Source organism: Ascaphus truei, chromosome 1, assembly GCF_040206685.1.
Source record: "Ascaphus truei isolate aAscTru1 chromosome 1, aAscTru1.hap1, whole genome shotgun sequence".
Classification (NCBI taxonomy): domain Eukaryota; kingdom Metazoa; phylum Chordata; class Amphibia; order Anura; family Ascaphidae; genus Ascaphus; species Ascaphus truei.
Genome location: NC_134483.1, coordinates 94,432,176 through 94,445,857, shown reverse-complemented (window position 1 = coordinate 94,445,857; position 13,682 = coordinate 94,432,176). Strand labels below are relative to the sequence as shown.

Below are 13,682 nucleotides of genomic sequence, written 5' to 3'. Positions count from 1 at the left end.
ACTTTTCTCACCTCCCTTCCAGCATCAGTGGAGAATTGTTTCCCTCCCACTCGACTTTCAAGAATGATTGGCAAATACTTATAATTCTCTTATTTTAGTTGGACACCTAGTCTTAAACCGCCTGTTTTAAGGAGGGTGAAGCAAAGTGGCTATTTAAATCTCCAATGGAGCCAATTTTGGGGCAACTGATGTCTCCAGAATTCAACTACATACTTGAAAAAGGGTGTGGGATTGCTAAAAACGGTAGCAGGAGGAGACGTTTGTTTTGTATGGTTAGTTGAGCGGGGTTACTGCTTTTTAAGATGACCTAGTAATTCTGCAGGTTGGATAGCAGGCTTTAGGCATTTATTTGTTTACCTTCAAGGTATAAAGCGTGTGTGGCATACAGCATGCATGGCCACTGCTTAAAACATTGTCGTCAACTCTGTATACAGTAATTGTTATGAACATGGGATCCACCCAACGTTCACTCCTTCCCTGCACAGCCTGTACGGTACAATCTACAGCTTGGATTTTGCTGTGCTTCTATTTGGCAAGCTATGTAACAACTTGCAATTTATCATAACATTACACATTACTTCATCAGAATGTCCTGTCTATAGGTGTGTATATTTATATATATTAATCCCATCTGGCAGCAGTGAGTTTAATTATATGGTTCTCTGGTGATTTTTCTTTATAAGAGCTGCCCTTCCAAAGCAACAATATAGAACAATTCCATAGTCTCCCTTTCACCTTGACATTCTCATAAACGTAGGTATTTCTCAGTGCACGGACGTGCATGCCAGCCTTCATGGGGCATTAACCCTTGGGTCTAAATGAAATGAGCCAATTGTGGTTTATTTAAATTTAAAAAAAAAAACAATATTGCCACTGTAACTGTAAGTGTGTGTGTGTGTGTGTGTGTGTGTGTGTGTGTGTGTTGTCGCACGACTTTGAATTTTATGTTTAGAATACATTGTTGATCTTCACAACCCCCTTCAACTATTTTCAAACCTTCCACATTTCATCCACTTGTGGTTCTTCTTTGCTTGCTGGCATGCGCAGAACAATGGCGATTGTTAGGAGTTCTGGAGGGGGAAAGTCACTTGAATTTGTTAGTCACCCCCTTTTCCAAGACCAACTTTAACAGGAAAAGCAAACTTAAAGTTAATTTTGATTAGGAATGGCTGTTTTACTCCAGACGTATAAAATAGGGCTCCTATTGGAAAAATTGATTTATTTTTTGTATATATATATATTTTTAAAAAAAAATCATTTTTTTTCAGCTTTGTATTTTATTCATTTTTCTTCAAAAGGCATAACAGGCATCAATACATAGTGTGACCCGTGTTATCTTTTTAAACTGCCACAACCATACCGATTTGACATACAAACATATAAGACAATGTTGGGGATAAGGAAAACCAAGGAGGGGCAGAGGAGGAACAGGGTTTGATTTTATATTTTAATGTAATTGACTGCACACAATTCCTGTTCTTCATGAAATGTATTAACATGGGTTTTGCATGCCTAAGTATACCAGTTAAACAGGCCCTGCGTGAGAGAGAGCCTGCTGTACAGTTTGCCTTTAAAGGTGCTGGAATACTAATAAAAATGCATTCCAGCAGTCCAAATTCCAGTTCTCTACTGATGGATATCAGAGTTTCAATTGCTATCTGCAGGTGATGTTTGAAGACTGCACATGACAGCAATGTTAGTGATGAGTCTTTCACTGGGCGAGTTTCTGGGAGGGGCCTGTGGTTTCGTGACCTAATCGCTTTGTTTACTCTGACTCCAAACCGGAATCTAGACGCGAGCTGAAATAGAACCTGCAGTGCTGCTTCAAACCTGCCTTGTGTGTCAAAGATTGTATTTTATTTCAGTTGCTTCTGAGAATGGAGGATGAAATTAACAATGAAATGGAGTACAACTTGTAAATCATTTGTTTAAGATTATTTATATATATATATATATATATATATTTTTTTTTTAATGTCAATAATTCTTAAAAATAAGAAGTTAAACACATTTAAATGTTCACCTGGGAATGTATGTATATCGTTGTTTTATATAGCGCCGTCCATGTATATAGTGCGTGAGTTCACCTACATAAATACGATTAAAAAGCTGTCAAATATATTCCTTGTCATGGGACAGTCTTCAACACAGATTGTTAAAACAATTTTTTTTTTTTACATTTTTTTAAAATCGCCACAATGTTTTCTTTTAAATAAAATATCACCGTTTCCACGTTTAGAATAGCTCCCCTATTCACTCTCTATATTGGTAGCTAATGCAAGTCCTTACTGATTTCAGACTTCTTTTTATTAAGATTCCCTTTTGATTGTCAACATGATTGACAGTTCCAGTTGAAAATAGCTAAAACTTTCTGAAATAATCCAAAATTACTCTGCATTAAACCTGGACATATGTTTTTCTATGGGACTGTGCGTTAAAGCTGCAGACCAAGCAATATCCATGTATGTGTTATTATCTTTTTTTTTTTTTAATCAGTTCTGTACTATGAGAAAATACTGGCAGCATTTTTTTTTTTATAACGACTCTGAATTACATTTTTACTGTATTATAATGTAACAAGCATTTTTATTTCTATACCAACCATTTACAAAGTCACACCCCTTCCTCTTCTGAAACAGGCTCTGGCACACCCCTTTTTTGAGCCCTGCCCTCTCTCTAGCAGTGCACCAATTGTATCTAGTGACGGCCTGGTCACATGATCTTCCCCACAGAACTTTGCATCTTTGGTCCTCTTCTGCTGCACTCACAGCCATTTAGTGAACCCTCGAGCCGAATCGTCGCAGATCAATCACAGAAGATAATTACTTATTGTGTGGATTGTATTGATGCACATATTTTAAAGGGAGAGGAGGAGAGAAATGGCAGCTTTGTCTGCTGCTTTAAGGCCTAGATCCACCAAAGGGTGCTCCGCTTTAGAACGCCTCGGCTCCCATTTTATATGATTAGGAGTAAAAACGTGCTAAAGCTTGGCCACCTGTTTTAAAGGGGCAATCCAAGGATCTTCATTTAAAAAAAAAAAAAAGTATTTAATTTTTTTTTATATATGCAGCATTTTATTGCATTTAAAAAAAAAAAAAAAAATTACCTAAGCTGCTGATAGATCAGCAAAATGCTGTTTCCCCAGGGTTCACTAAATGGCCTCCTTTTCAATTTCAAGCAATCCTTCTGTCAGTGTAGCTCAGCAGCTATAATGTATTCTTATATCACTGAGGTAACGTTATCTATTGTTACAATTTGCAGCTCAAACTGCTGGGAATATTGACAACAAAGGATCACAAACAGGAAAGTGTTACAAAGATCTCGCACTGCTGGGGAAGTATGATAAACCTGCTATAGAAATCAAAGTGTGCTCTATATAATAAAACCTATTAAAAATGACACTGAGTTGAATTTTAAAATAGAAAAAGATTGTAAGTATTATCGAATACTACAGAACTGGCTTGGTTAAAAAAACACATACAGGATATTGCTTGGATTGCTCCTTCTTAAATTTGGGTATGTGCCTTATCTAGCACTTTTTGCAGCTGGTTCCAACGCAGTATTTTTCTTGAATGCGAACACTGATATACTGTACAGCCATACCGGCGAGCGCTGGGAAGCTCTCTTCAGGGAGATTTGGTATAACAGAGCAGGATATTTCTAATAGAACTTTCTTTCACTTGCACAGGGAATATGTGAATACACGAAAATAGAAAAAATAGAATATACATCTATCTGCTAAAATCATGATCTCCCGCAAATAAATAGTGAGAACTGGCCCAGTATGCTGTTAATAGGTCACTGTGAGGTCATAACGCTAATATATGTTTTTGTGCTTTTTGCATACCTAAAGTGGCTTAGACCGCGCTTATAGTCCCGGCGACGTGACGTCATCCGTTGTCACAGCGTTTTTTGCCTATTGTATAGCAGGCAAGAGACGGCGACCGGGGGGCGTGGAGAGGGCGTGGCCGTGAGTGGTTCGCCCTCATTGGTTTGGCAGAAGTAATGCATTGTTTTGCATGTACAGCGTCCAAGTTCTTTGACGGATAACATTAGCAGAGCAGGCTGTTCTGGCAGTGAAATAGCTAGATTACCGATGTTGCAACACAATGCACTTTAATCTCTGAATCGGTCTTTAGATTACTTCATTTGTTTAGATCAAAGCTTTTATTGCGATTTGGCAAGTATTCAAATAATTTATTAGCACGGTTTTCCTTACTCACCAATTGTAAGATTTCCTATATACTGTACATTTTTCCTTTTTAAAAAAAAAAAAAAAAAAAAAAAAAAGTAGTTTCTGATTTTAAAAGTAATCCATATATAAACAAAAATCTAATCCGCACTCATATTAAGAAAAACAGAGCACACCAATTAGTCCAAAATGTCTGTGTCTCACGTAGAGACCCCAAAATATTCCTTTACATATCCATGCTTTTTGTTATTTTGGCACAAACCTTTTGCATATTGGGTAAAAATTAGTATCACATTTTTTATAGCTGACAAATACATTAGTGCCACTTTTAGATCAGATCTGTCAAATCTGACTCCATATCAGTAAATCAATAAATATTGCGGAGTAGCCATCTCATACACTTAAATGGAGTCTCGCTAAAAGTCAAGTACTTGTCAATGTGAAATGGTCTTTGCTCCTCCAGTATGTCTCTGTCTGATTTTGAGTCTTACAGGTTGACATGGGTGGGAACCTTCCCTCCTGTTCTAAAAACTTTTAAAGTATTTCGTTTTGCTGAAATCTGATTTTGGTTCTGGATAATTGTGTGGAAAAAATAGTTAGAAAAAGGTTTTTTTTTTTTTTTTTTTTTTTTATATAAATGTTTTTTTTTTTATATAAACAACTTTTTGCAAAAGTTTGCAGACTTGTTTAAAAAGAAGTGCAATCAGTTTACAAAAATAAAAAAAAACCCCGAGCTTCGGAATAAGCTTTCAATCAAAATAAACATTGACGTTCGGATTTTGAAACGTCCCCATGCATAGTTGAGCCGTTAAATGCACTTGTTAACAGCAGTAACAATCTGAACGCTACAAACCCTTTGAGAACTGTCATGGTGAAGGTTACGCTCCTATAATCCCTCAGTTTAAACTCACTAGAAAAGTTTAATGGGTAAACAACAAAAAAATCTACTATAAAATGAAAAGGCTCCTTTTTAAAAAAAAAAAAAATGTTTTTTTAAATTTTTTTGCCCTACCTGCAATTAAGCATAAAATAAAAGCACAATAATGTTAAGAGCATCATTTTCTGAAACGCCCATTAAAAGGTGGCATCCACATGGGGTGCATCATAGATTGACCCCCTTCACCCTTCATTGTCCATCCTGCTTGCAGTGTGCTGTAGACCTGTCACCACTTGATTAGGTCATTTAACCCCTACACTGCCGGATAAGTTTGAACACATGTAGTACTGTTGGATTCTGCAAAGTAGGCCCCTTTTTTTAAAAAAAAAATGTAAATAAATTTTAGAGATCCTGCTGGAAGGAAATGTTTAAGATTTTGTTTGCGAAGAGCCTTGTAACCCTGTCCTAATGTTGTTTTTTTTTTTTAACACATTTCCCTTTTTGTTCTTACACAGCCGCTCATTCTCATATTCCAACCTTTATTGAAAGCAAGAAAAACTAGTTTTCCAGCTTTTGTTAAAGCAGCCTTTATTCAGAGTGCAGATACAGGAAATTGAATGGAAGTGGTTTGCGTGAGCTGTTTTCGGCTCTTTGAAAACTCCCTCTTATTCCCACTTAAAGAAAAACAATGCATTTTCAAACACGCCCACAAATATTTTTTTTTATTGTATTCTTAATCTCGATGGTTGTATACAATTTATTTATTCATAAAATGCTTTACCAAGAAGTAATACATTGAAGTATGTCCTGGGCACAGAGTTATGACAAATACATGGTTGCAAATATATAGTTGCAATAAGTTAAAAGGGTTATACAGAACATTGTATAGATCAGCGGTGCGCAATCTGTGGGGCGCGACCCCCAGGGGGGGCGCGAGACTGCCGACGGGGGGCGCGGGGTTTACAGAGGCCCCGCGCGCTTCCCGAAGGCACTTAAATTAAGTGCTGGGGGAGCTGCAGGGCCTCTGTAAACCATACTTACCCGTGGCTCCGGCGGCTTCCTCCCGGCGTCGCCATGGCAACGCGGCGTCAAAATGACGCTGCGAGGTCATGTGACGTCACGTTGCTATGGCAACGTGACGTCATTACGCCGGTGTGAGGGTAAGTTGGGGTTGGGGGGGGCGCGGGAGTGAGGGGACAGCCGGCAGGGGGGCGCAGGGAAAAAAGTTTGCTCCCCCCTGGTATAGATGACATTGCATGCACAGGTAAAGATAATACAGTATATATTATAGGCGTATATAACAGTTACAGACCAGATTAAAATGTGCGATAGCTTTAGTCTTGAAAGAACTTGGACTGGTGCCAGCGAGCCCCCCCCCCACCTGCTCTTTCTTATACACCACCTCACTCTCTCACTTCCCCTCTATTTCCTTCTTACACCTCCCACTTCCTTCTCTCCCCCCCCCCCCCCCCCCCCCCATCTTCTTTTTTTTTTTTTTTTTTTTTTTTTTTAACACCCCCCTTCTCTCACTCAATCCCCACAATCTGGAGGTCTCCTTTAAAAAACAAACAAAAAAAATCATTGCTTTCCTGAGAAGTCTTCATTGCTGCCACTCATTCACATTAAGACAACAGCGGTTTGACACAGTAACAGCTTGATTCCAATTACATGACTACACTGGTGAAAACTGCAAAACAAATGTCGTCTGTAGAAAAACAGACAAGTACAACATGAACTCAACATGCATCTATGACTTAATTTCATTTGGATTCTTGGAAGATGTCTGCTGACCGCATGAGTTCATGTTTGAACAGAATGTGTCATACTAACCATAACAATGTCACAATCTGTTTGTATATTTTAATAAAAGGTCTGAACTATTACAAGGGTACATGAACCCTAATTAAGCACAGTTCTGTGAGTAAATGCATGGTAGGCCTTCTTCCCACTAATGGACTTATGGATGTTCCTTTTTTTTTTTTATAGGGTTTACTATAATAATATTTGTCATTAAACAGTAACTTACCTATGAATTTTTATTTATTTTTTTGCAAAAGGTTAACAATGTATCATCCTATCCTGAACCAATACCTCCAATGTCTGAGTATAATGACAAAGTCAACGGATCAGTTGTTGAGTATAGAAGTGGAAATGGGGTTCAGTCCTATCCTGCACATAGCTATGCTCCAGAATCGTAAGTAAAAACGTATTACTCTTTATAGATGGGGCACTTCAGATTTATATTTCCAGTAAGGCTTGTTAATATTACAACAGTGTTTACTTATCTTTCTTATGCAAGTGATAGATAAGTTATTGTACTTCAAAGCATTTGAATACCTGGCTTGAATAAGTATTTCATGTTTGGTGGAAAGTTTCCTGTTTTATGGAGATTAGAAATACTCCGGCCTTCCCAGGGACTGGGATTTAAGTCCTGACTTGGACCCCCGGTTGCTGAGTGGGGATGGGGTGTGTACACAGATTGTTGGGCTGGGAAATGGACAGATGGAACTTCTGGACTCTAGCCTTGTGATGGCAGCCCAGTGTTCAGGACCTTTTTTATTTTACAGTATTGATGACATACGGGAAGCTGCTGGAGGTATGAAATACAGACTGTGTTTCAGGCAGACCCACTATCAACATTCCCAGAATTGAAGTCTTGACTTGGGCTGTGGATTGTGGGGTCTGGGGGGGTGTGAACAGATTGAATGCAGGGATCTAATGCATAATTTAAAAAAATGTATCTTTTATATAGAGCCCCAGTGTATGCAGTGCTTTACAAAGACCATAAAGTACAGGGAATTATTATAATACAATAAGTGCAACCGTCTGACAGTAGGAAAGGAAATACCTGCCCCAGAGAGCTTACAATCCAAGTGGTATGTTGGACTTGGAGACAGCAGGTGGGGGAATAAGTGCAGTAGATGGCAGTGCTTATCCACAATGGTTGGTTGGCAGGAGTGACACTGGGACAATTGCCATGAGTCCAGGCTATTGGGATGTTTCATTTAAGAGGTTGGTTTTCAGGTTTTTCTTGAAGGTGTATATGTTGTATGGCGTATTGGTGCATCACCACAAAGAGCTCAGTTAACATGACTTCCATATATGAATCCAGGAGCATTGTGTGCAAATACAAATAAACCTCCCAGGGTGAAAACCAGGGTCTTGGTGGTGCCCGCACGGCTACCCCAATACTGCGTCTCCAATAAATGAGTAATCACCCCTGGGGAAACAAATGTAAATCAGTCCAGCAAAGGAGGGTAAAATATGATGGGCTATTCCCTTTACCTTCCTGTATGGTTCCTGGTAAGTGGGTTCCTTGGCGTGCAGTCCTCTGAAGGGAAATCCAGAACAGTAGAAGTGAAGAGGAGCGCAGCTTTCACAGCGTGTCAGACGCAAGAAATAAGGGCAACTCCAAACGGGGATAAAATATAAATAAGCCTTTAATGGTCAGTAGAGGCACAAAAATAGGACCATGCACCTACGCTTGAGAAAGTCCTGAGGGACGAAACGCATAGGTGCGTGGTCCTATTTTTATGCCTCTACTGACCACTAAAGGCTTATTTATATTTTATTCCCGTTTGGAGTTGCCCTTATTTCTTGTGTCTGACACGCTGTGAAAGCTGCGCTCCTCTTCACTTCTACTGTTCTTGAAGGTGTGGAGAGAAGATGCTTGACGTGTACTGAGTGCTTAAGGCAAGAGAGCTGTAGAAGTTAAAGGGTTCGAATGTCACCTTTGTACTGTAGAGTTGTCTCTACGTCTAAAATAAGTTATTGAGCAATATTAACAGGCAGCAGACTTCACAGGACCATATATTGGTGTCTACAGAGCTCCTGAAACCTTTCAGAACTTGTGTCCATGTAATATACGCTAATACTGGTCCAATAGATTTTAAACAATGTGTGTTCTCTCATTCTCCTTTAAAAATGGGAAACAGATGAGCACACCATTCTGTCATTTTAACCTTTTGTATGGTAGCCATATTGGAACTGTAGATGTGTAGGGTAGTTGCAGGCTGTAACACTGTACCGTTTTAATTGAATTGGCCAATGGCTCATGCTCTGGAGAGTTGTTTATTAGCTTTTGAGACTTTTTAGGCTTTTCACTCACCAGCCTAAAGGTACCATTGTATCCTCAGATAACACCATATATCCCATTATAACTCAATTATCACAGAGTTTTTAAATAGGATTGAAAGGCAGTGTTGTTGCAACATATCGCAATATACACCACCAGAGAGAACACAATCCCGCTACTGTATGTCTGTATAGACCTAAGGATTTAGTCTCTGGTTCTCAGTTGTCTGTTTTAAAAATGGAAAGTGTATGTTGCCTTAAATGTTTCTCTTTAATGCTTTAAGGTTCACTTTTTTTATTTTGTGTTTTTTCACAAACTGTAATTTAGTCAGATGCTTGATTTAATTACCTGAATTCTGAGCTACTAAATTCCTTTAAAAAGCTATTTTTAACACGGCAAGTCCTAACAAATTCAAGTACAGTACAGTATGTGAGATGATCAAACAGGTTTTATTGAGCAACTCGTTTTGAAATTGTGTGTGTGTGTGTGTGTCGCCATTTGTATTGATACTTGTTTGACTTTCTCCTAGTTCCCAAGTTGCTTCCACATTGCATGTAACATTGTAATGAAGTTGCATGTATAAACAAGGTATAAATGGCACACCACTGTTAAGAAAAATTAAACAAACTAATTATTTTTGGTGCTTACCTCCTGCTGATCCTGGCGTCCCAAAGCTGGATCCTATGTAACAGCAGTAAAAAGAAAAATAGGAGCACACAAAAGATTTGGATGTGTCAAAAGACTAAATGCATCAGAGTTGGTACAGGTAACGTTTCAGGTGTTTGGTCTGAGGAAAGGACCAAGGGTCCTGAAACGTTACCTGTACTAACTCTGATGCATAGATGCATTTAGTCTTTTGACATCCAAATCTTTTGTGTGCTCCTTCTATTTTTCTTTTTACTGAAGTTGCATGTATGTTCATATCACATCAAACACAAATACATTTAGCAGTTCTTTTTCTTCAAATTCACAAAGCTGGCTCTAAAATACGGATAAAAACAAAAACCAATTTAATAACGAAGGTTTGTCTTAACACCATTTTTAGCCATATAACGCACGTAACAAAATTCACCAGGTCAGAACATATTCTTAGGCCGCGCTTATAGTGCTGGCGACACGACCGATGCCGTCACCACTGGCGAAAGTTGTAATTTGATTTTTAGCTATGTCGCTGGCGACAAGGCCAGTGACGTCACTACAAGGGGCGGGCCATGCAATTTGGTTTAGAGACAGTCACATGTGGTGACTGTCTCTAAAAAAATAAAATTTACCCGGCTTCAAAAATTTTGGTCGCTCCGTCGCGCTTACTATAAGTGCTTGCGACGGAGTCAATTGATTTGTTTCGGAGCTACGTCACCGTCGCATGGCACTATAAGCGCAGCCTTATACACATGAAAAAGGAAATGAGCAATATTCATGTGCAAAAGAAGGTTAAAGTCAATTTCCTTATGAAATCCAAGATCGTCTCGGTTTTTAACATATCCTCTTTGTATGTTCCTTTGCTGCCTCCAAACTGAACGGGATAATGGCAGCAAACGCCGTCCACTCTCCGGTGCGTGCAAGTTCAACTATATTCTTTAACGGGGACACATAAGGAAAGATTAAAAACCATATTGAAGCATCTGCTTACTCACATATATGAGGGATTTGCATTGATGTATTTTTATATCAGGCGTGTTCCGATCTGTTTGCAGCCTGGTGAGTTTTCTGTCCCATTCTACGCGTTGAGAACATAAGACTGTCCGGGACGGAATACTCACCAGGCTGAAGACAGATCGGAACCCTCCTGATATATTGGGATTTGCATGTGTAACAGCAGTGCATTCCTTTCTTGCTTCCCCTGGAAGGTTACTTTAAGGCTTGAGGCCCATCTAAGTTTCCTTCTGGTGCTCCTCCTCTATCTCCTTATGGGACATAGGGTAGCTGTTGCTCACTCCACAGGGGGAGGAAAGACACACCCACTTTTGGGAGAGTACCAGTTTATATACCATGGGGTTGGGCTTCTAATCCTTCCCCATAACAGGGCAGGTCTGATACTGACAGGTGCCACATCTGCACGTCACCCAACCAGTACACTCCCCCAGGCTGACACTCTCTGGTTGTTGCTAGTCCCGCCCTTGGATACACTTAGTGCATCCAAGCCTGCAATAGAACACTGGGCCTACAAAGGGAATTAACCCTTCCAGTGCCTGACCCTAGCAGGACTTATACTGTTATGGCCCAAGGAAAGAGGTGGTGGACGGAGGCTAGGCTACACATGGATGTATTTTTATAGGAGAGTAAGCAGATGCTTCAATATTGTTTTGTTTTTTTAACTTGGAATAAATACTGAGATTTTTTTTTTTTATTAAGTTTTTATTGAGCATTTTCAAACATACAAAATGAGGTAAACACAACATACTACACAAAAGGAAAAGGGGATACAGTAATACAAATAAACTGGTTGTGGAACAATAGAGAGGGGGGGGGAAGGGGTAGCATTTGTACCAATATCGCACTGTATTCGACAATTTAAATACAACATGTATCACTCTGTTCAAAGCATTCTAGTCTATATATGGGGATATACCTGCATGACGGAACCAAGGAGCCCAAATATTAGAGAATTGCGAGGTGGAGCCATTCAGATAGGCTGAGAGTTTTTCCATATAGACTATATGCCAGATTTTGTTGTTTATTTGATTTAAGGATGGGGGGGTCGGTTGTTTCCAATTTTTGGCAATTGTACACCGTGTAGCGTTTAAAATTTGGGATATTACTCTAGCTTTTTTTTTTTGGAGATATTAGCCATTGGTTTTCCTAGTAATATATATACTGGGTCGTGTGGGACAGAGATTTCTAGTATCTTGTGTATTAGGGTGAACACTTCCGTCCATGTTTGTTGGATTTTGGGGCATGACCAGAATATGTGCAGCACATTCCCCACTTCACCACAACCGCGCCAACACAGAGGGGAAACGCCTGGGAGAAAAGAAGTGCAACCTGGCAGGAGTCATATACCATCTGAATATTAACTTGTAAATATTCTCCTTAATTACAATGCATGATGAGTTTTTGGAAGCAGCTTCCCAGATGTCTGTCCAGGTATCGAGATCTATACAGACGTTAAGATCCTTTTCCCAAGATACCATATCGTTATCGGGGGTTTGGTTGTTCTTGGTAGAGGATAAACTGTGATCTATTCTGGAGATGATGCCCTTTGTGTGGGGTTGGTGTAGACACCAGTCCTCAAACAAAGTCAAAGCATGGTTTTGACTTGGTTTGTAGACTGATTGGATATAGTGCCTAACCTGGAGAAATCTGAAGAATTGGGAGGAGTGGATATCGTGGTTTGTTTGTAGAGAAGCGAATGGGGGGACTTTCCCTTGGGAGATTTTTTTTTTTTTTTTTAACATCTTTCCATTCTTGCCTTAAGTGCCCCGTTAAAGGATATAGTGTTTTTTTTTTAAATTTATTATTATTATTTTTTTTAATTAGTACTTTACTGTGCATAGAATCATTGCTCATACAAACGGTTTATGTGCAGGAGTTTGTCTTGAACAGCTTCCAAGCCTCATATTCTTTAGGTGTTGATGCTGAATGACACAAGGACTTGCCCGATGGAACTAAAATGAACTTTGATATTTTCTCTAGCATCTTGCCAGTGGTGTATTTGTAGCTGGAAAATGCTGAAATCCTATATATTATATATATTATATATTATATATGTATGTATATGTGAAGTTATGTGAGTAAAAAAGTGACAAAAACCCTCCATAGCAAGGCAAATAGCAAATGGAAATATTACTGTATGCTCATTTGTATGTATATATATATTTATATACACACACACTTCAAATACGGATAGTGATTCACGTAAATGATATATATATATATTCACTTTCTGGGAGTATAAGAGTGACTGTCCTGTTGTTCCTTTTTTTGTATCCATCATTGAATGGTATGCACCCTCTCTTTACGTTTATTTTATACTAGCTGAGAGACCCGGCGTTGCCCGGGATGTAATGTTCCCGCTCCTCTCTCTCTCCTCACCCCTCCCCCTCTCTCTGTTTGTCCCCCATTCACATCAATCCAGTTCCCCCCCTCCCTCCTTTACAGCTTCATGCAGTGTGTGTGCGTCAGTCATTGTGTGTGCGTCAGTCAGTCAGTGTGTGTGCGCGCGCGTCAGTGAGTCTGACGCAGAAACACAAACACACACACAGACTGACTGACGCACACACACACAGTCAGTGTGTGCGTGTGTGTGTGCCTCAGTCAGTCAGTGTGTGCGTGCGGCAGTCAGTCAGTCATTCAGTCAGTGTGTGGGTGTGGGGATGTGCGCGCGCGCGCGTCAGTAAGTGTGTGTGTCAGTCAGTGTGTGTGTGTGTCAGTCAGTGTGTGTGTGTGTGTGTGTGTGTGTGTGTGTGTGTGTGTGTGTGTGTGTGTGTGTGTCAGTGTATGTGTGTGTGTGTGTGTGTCAGTGTATGTGTGTGTGTGTGTGTGTGTGTGTGTGTGTGTGTACCATTCATTGTGTGTGTGTGCGCGCGCGTCAGTCTGCG

General features: G+C 39.6%; 1 protein-coding gene across 2 annotated transcripts in view; it reads left to right on the top strand.

The window, feature by feature from the left end:
• Positions 1-13,682, top strand: part of OCLN (occludin) — a 57,725-nt gene that overhangs the window by 30,354 nt on the left and 13,689 nt on the right. For both annotated transcript variants that reach the window (XM_075592146.1, XM_075592138.1), the window contains exon 5: positions 7,127-7,263. In XM_075592146.1, the coding sequence (XP_075448261.1) occupies positions 7,127-7,263 (137 nt within the window). The remainder of the gene's footprint in view (positions 1-7,126; positions 7,264-13,682) is intronic.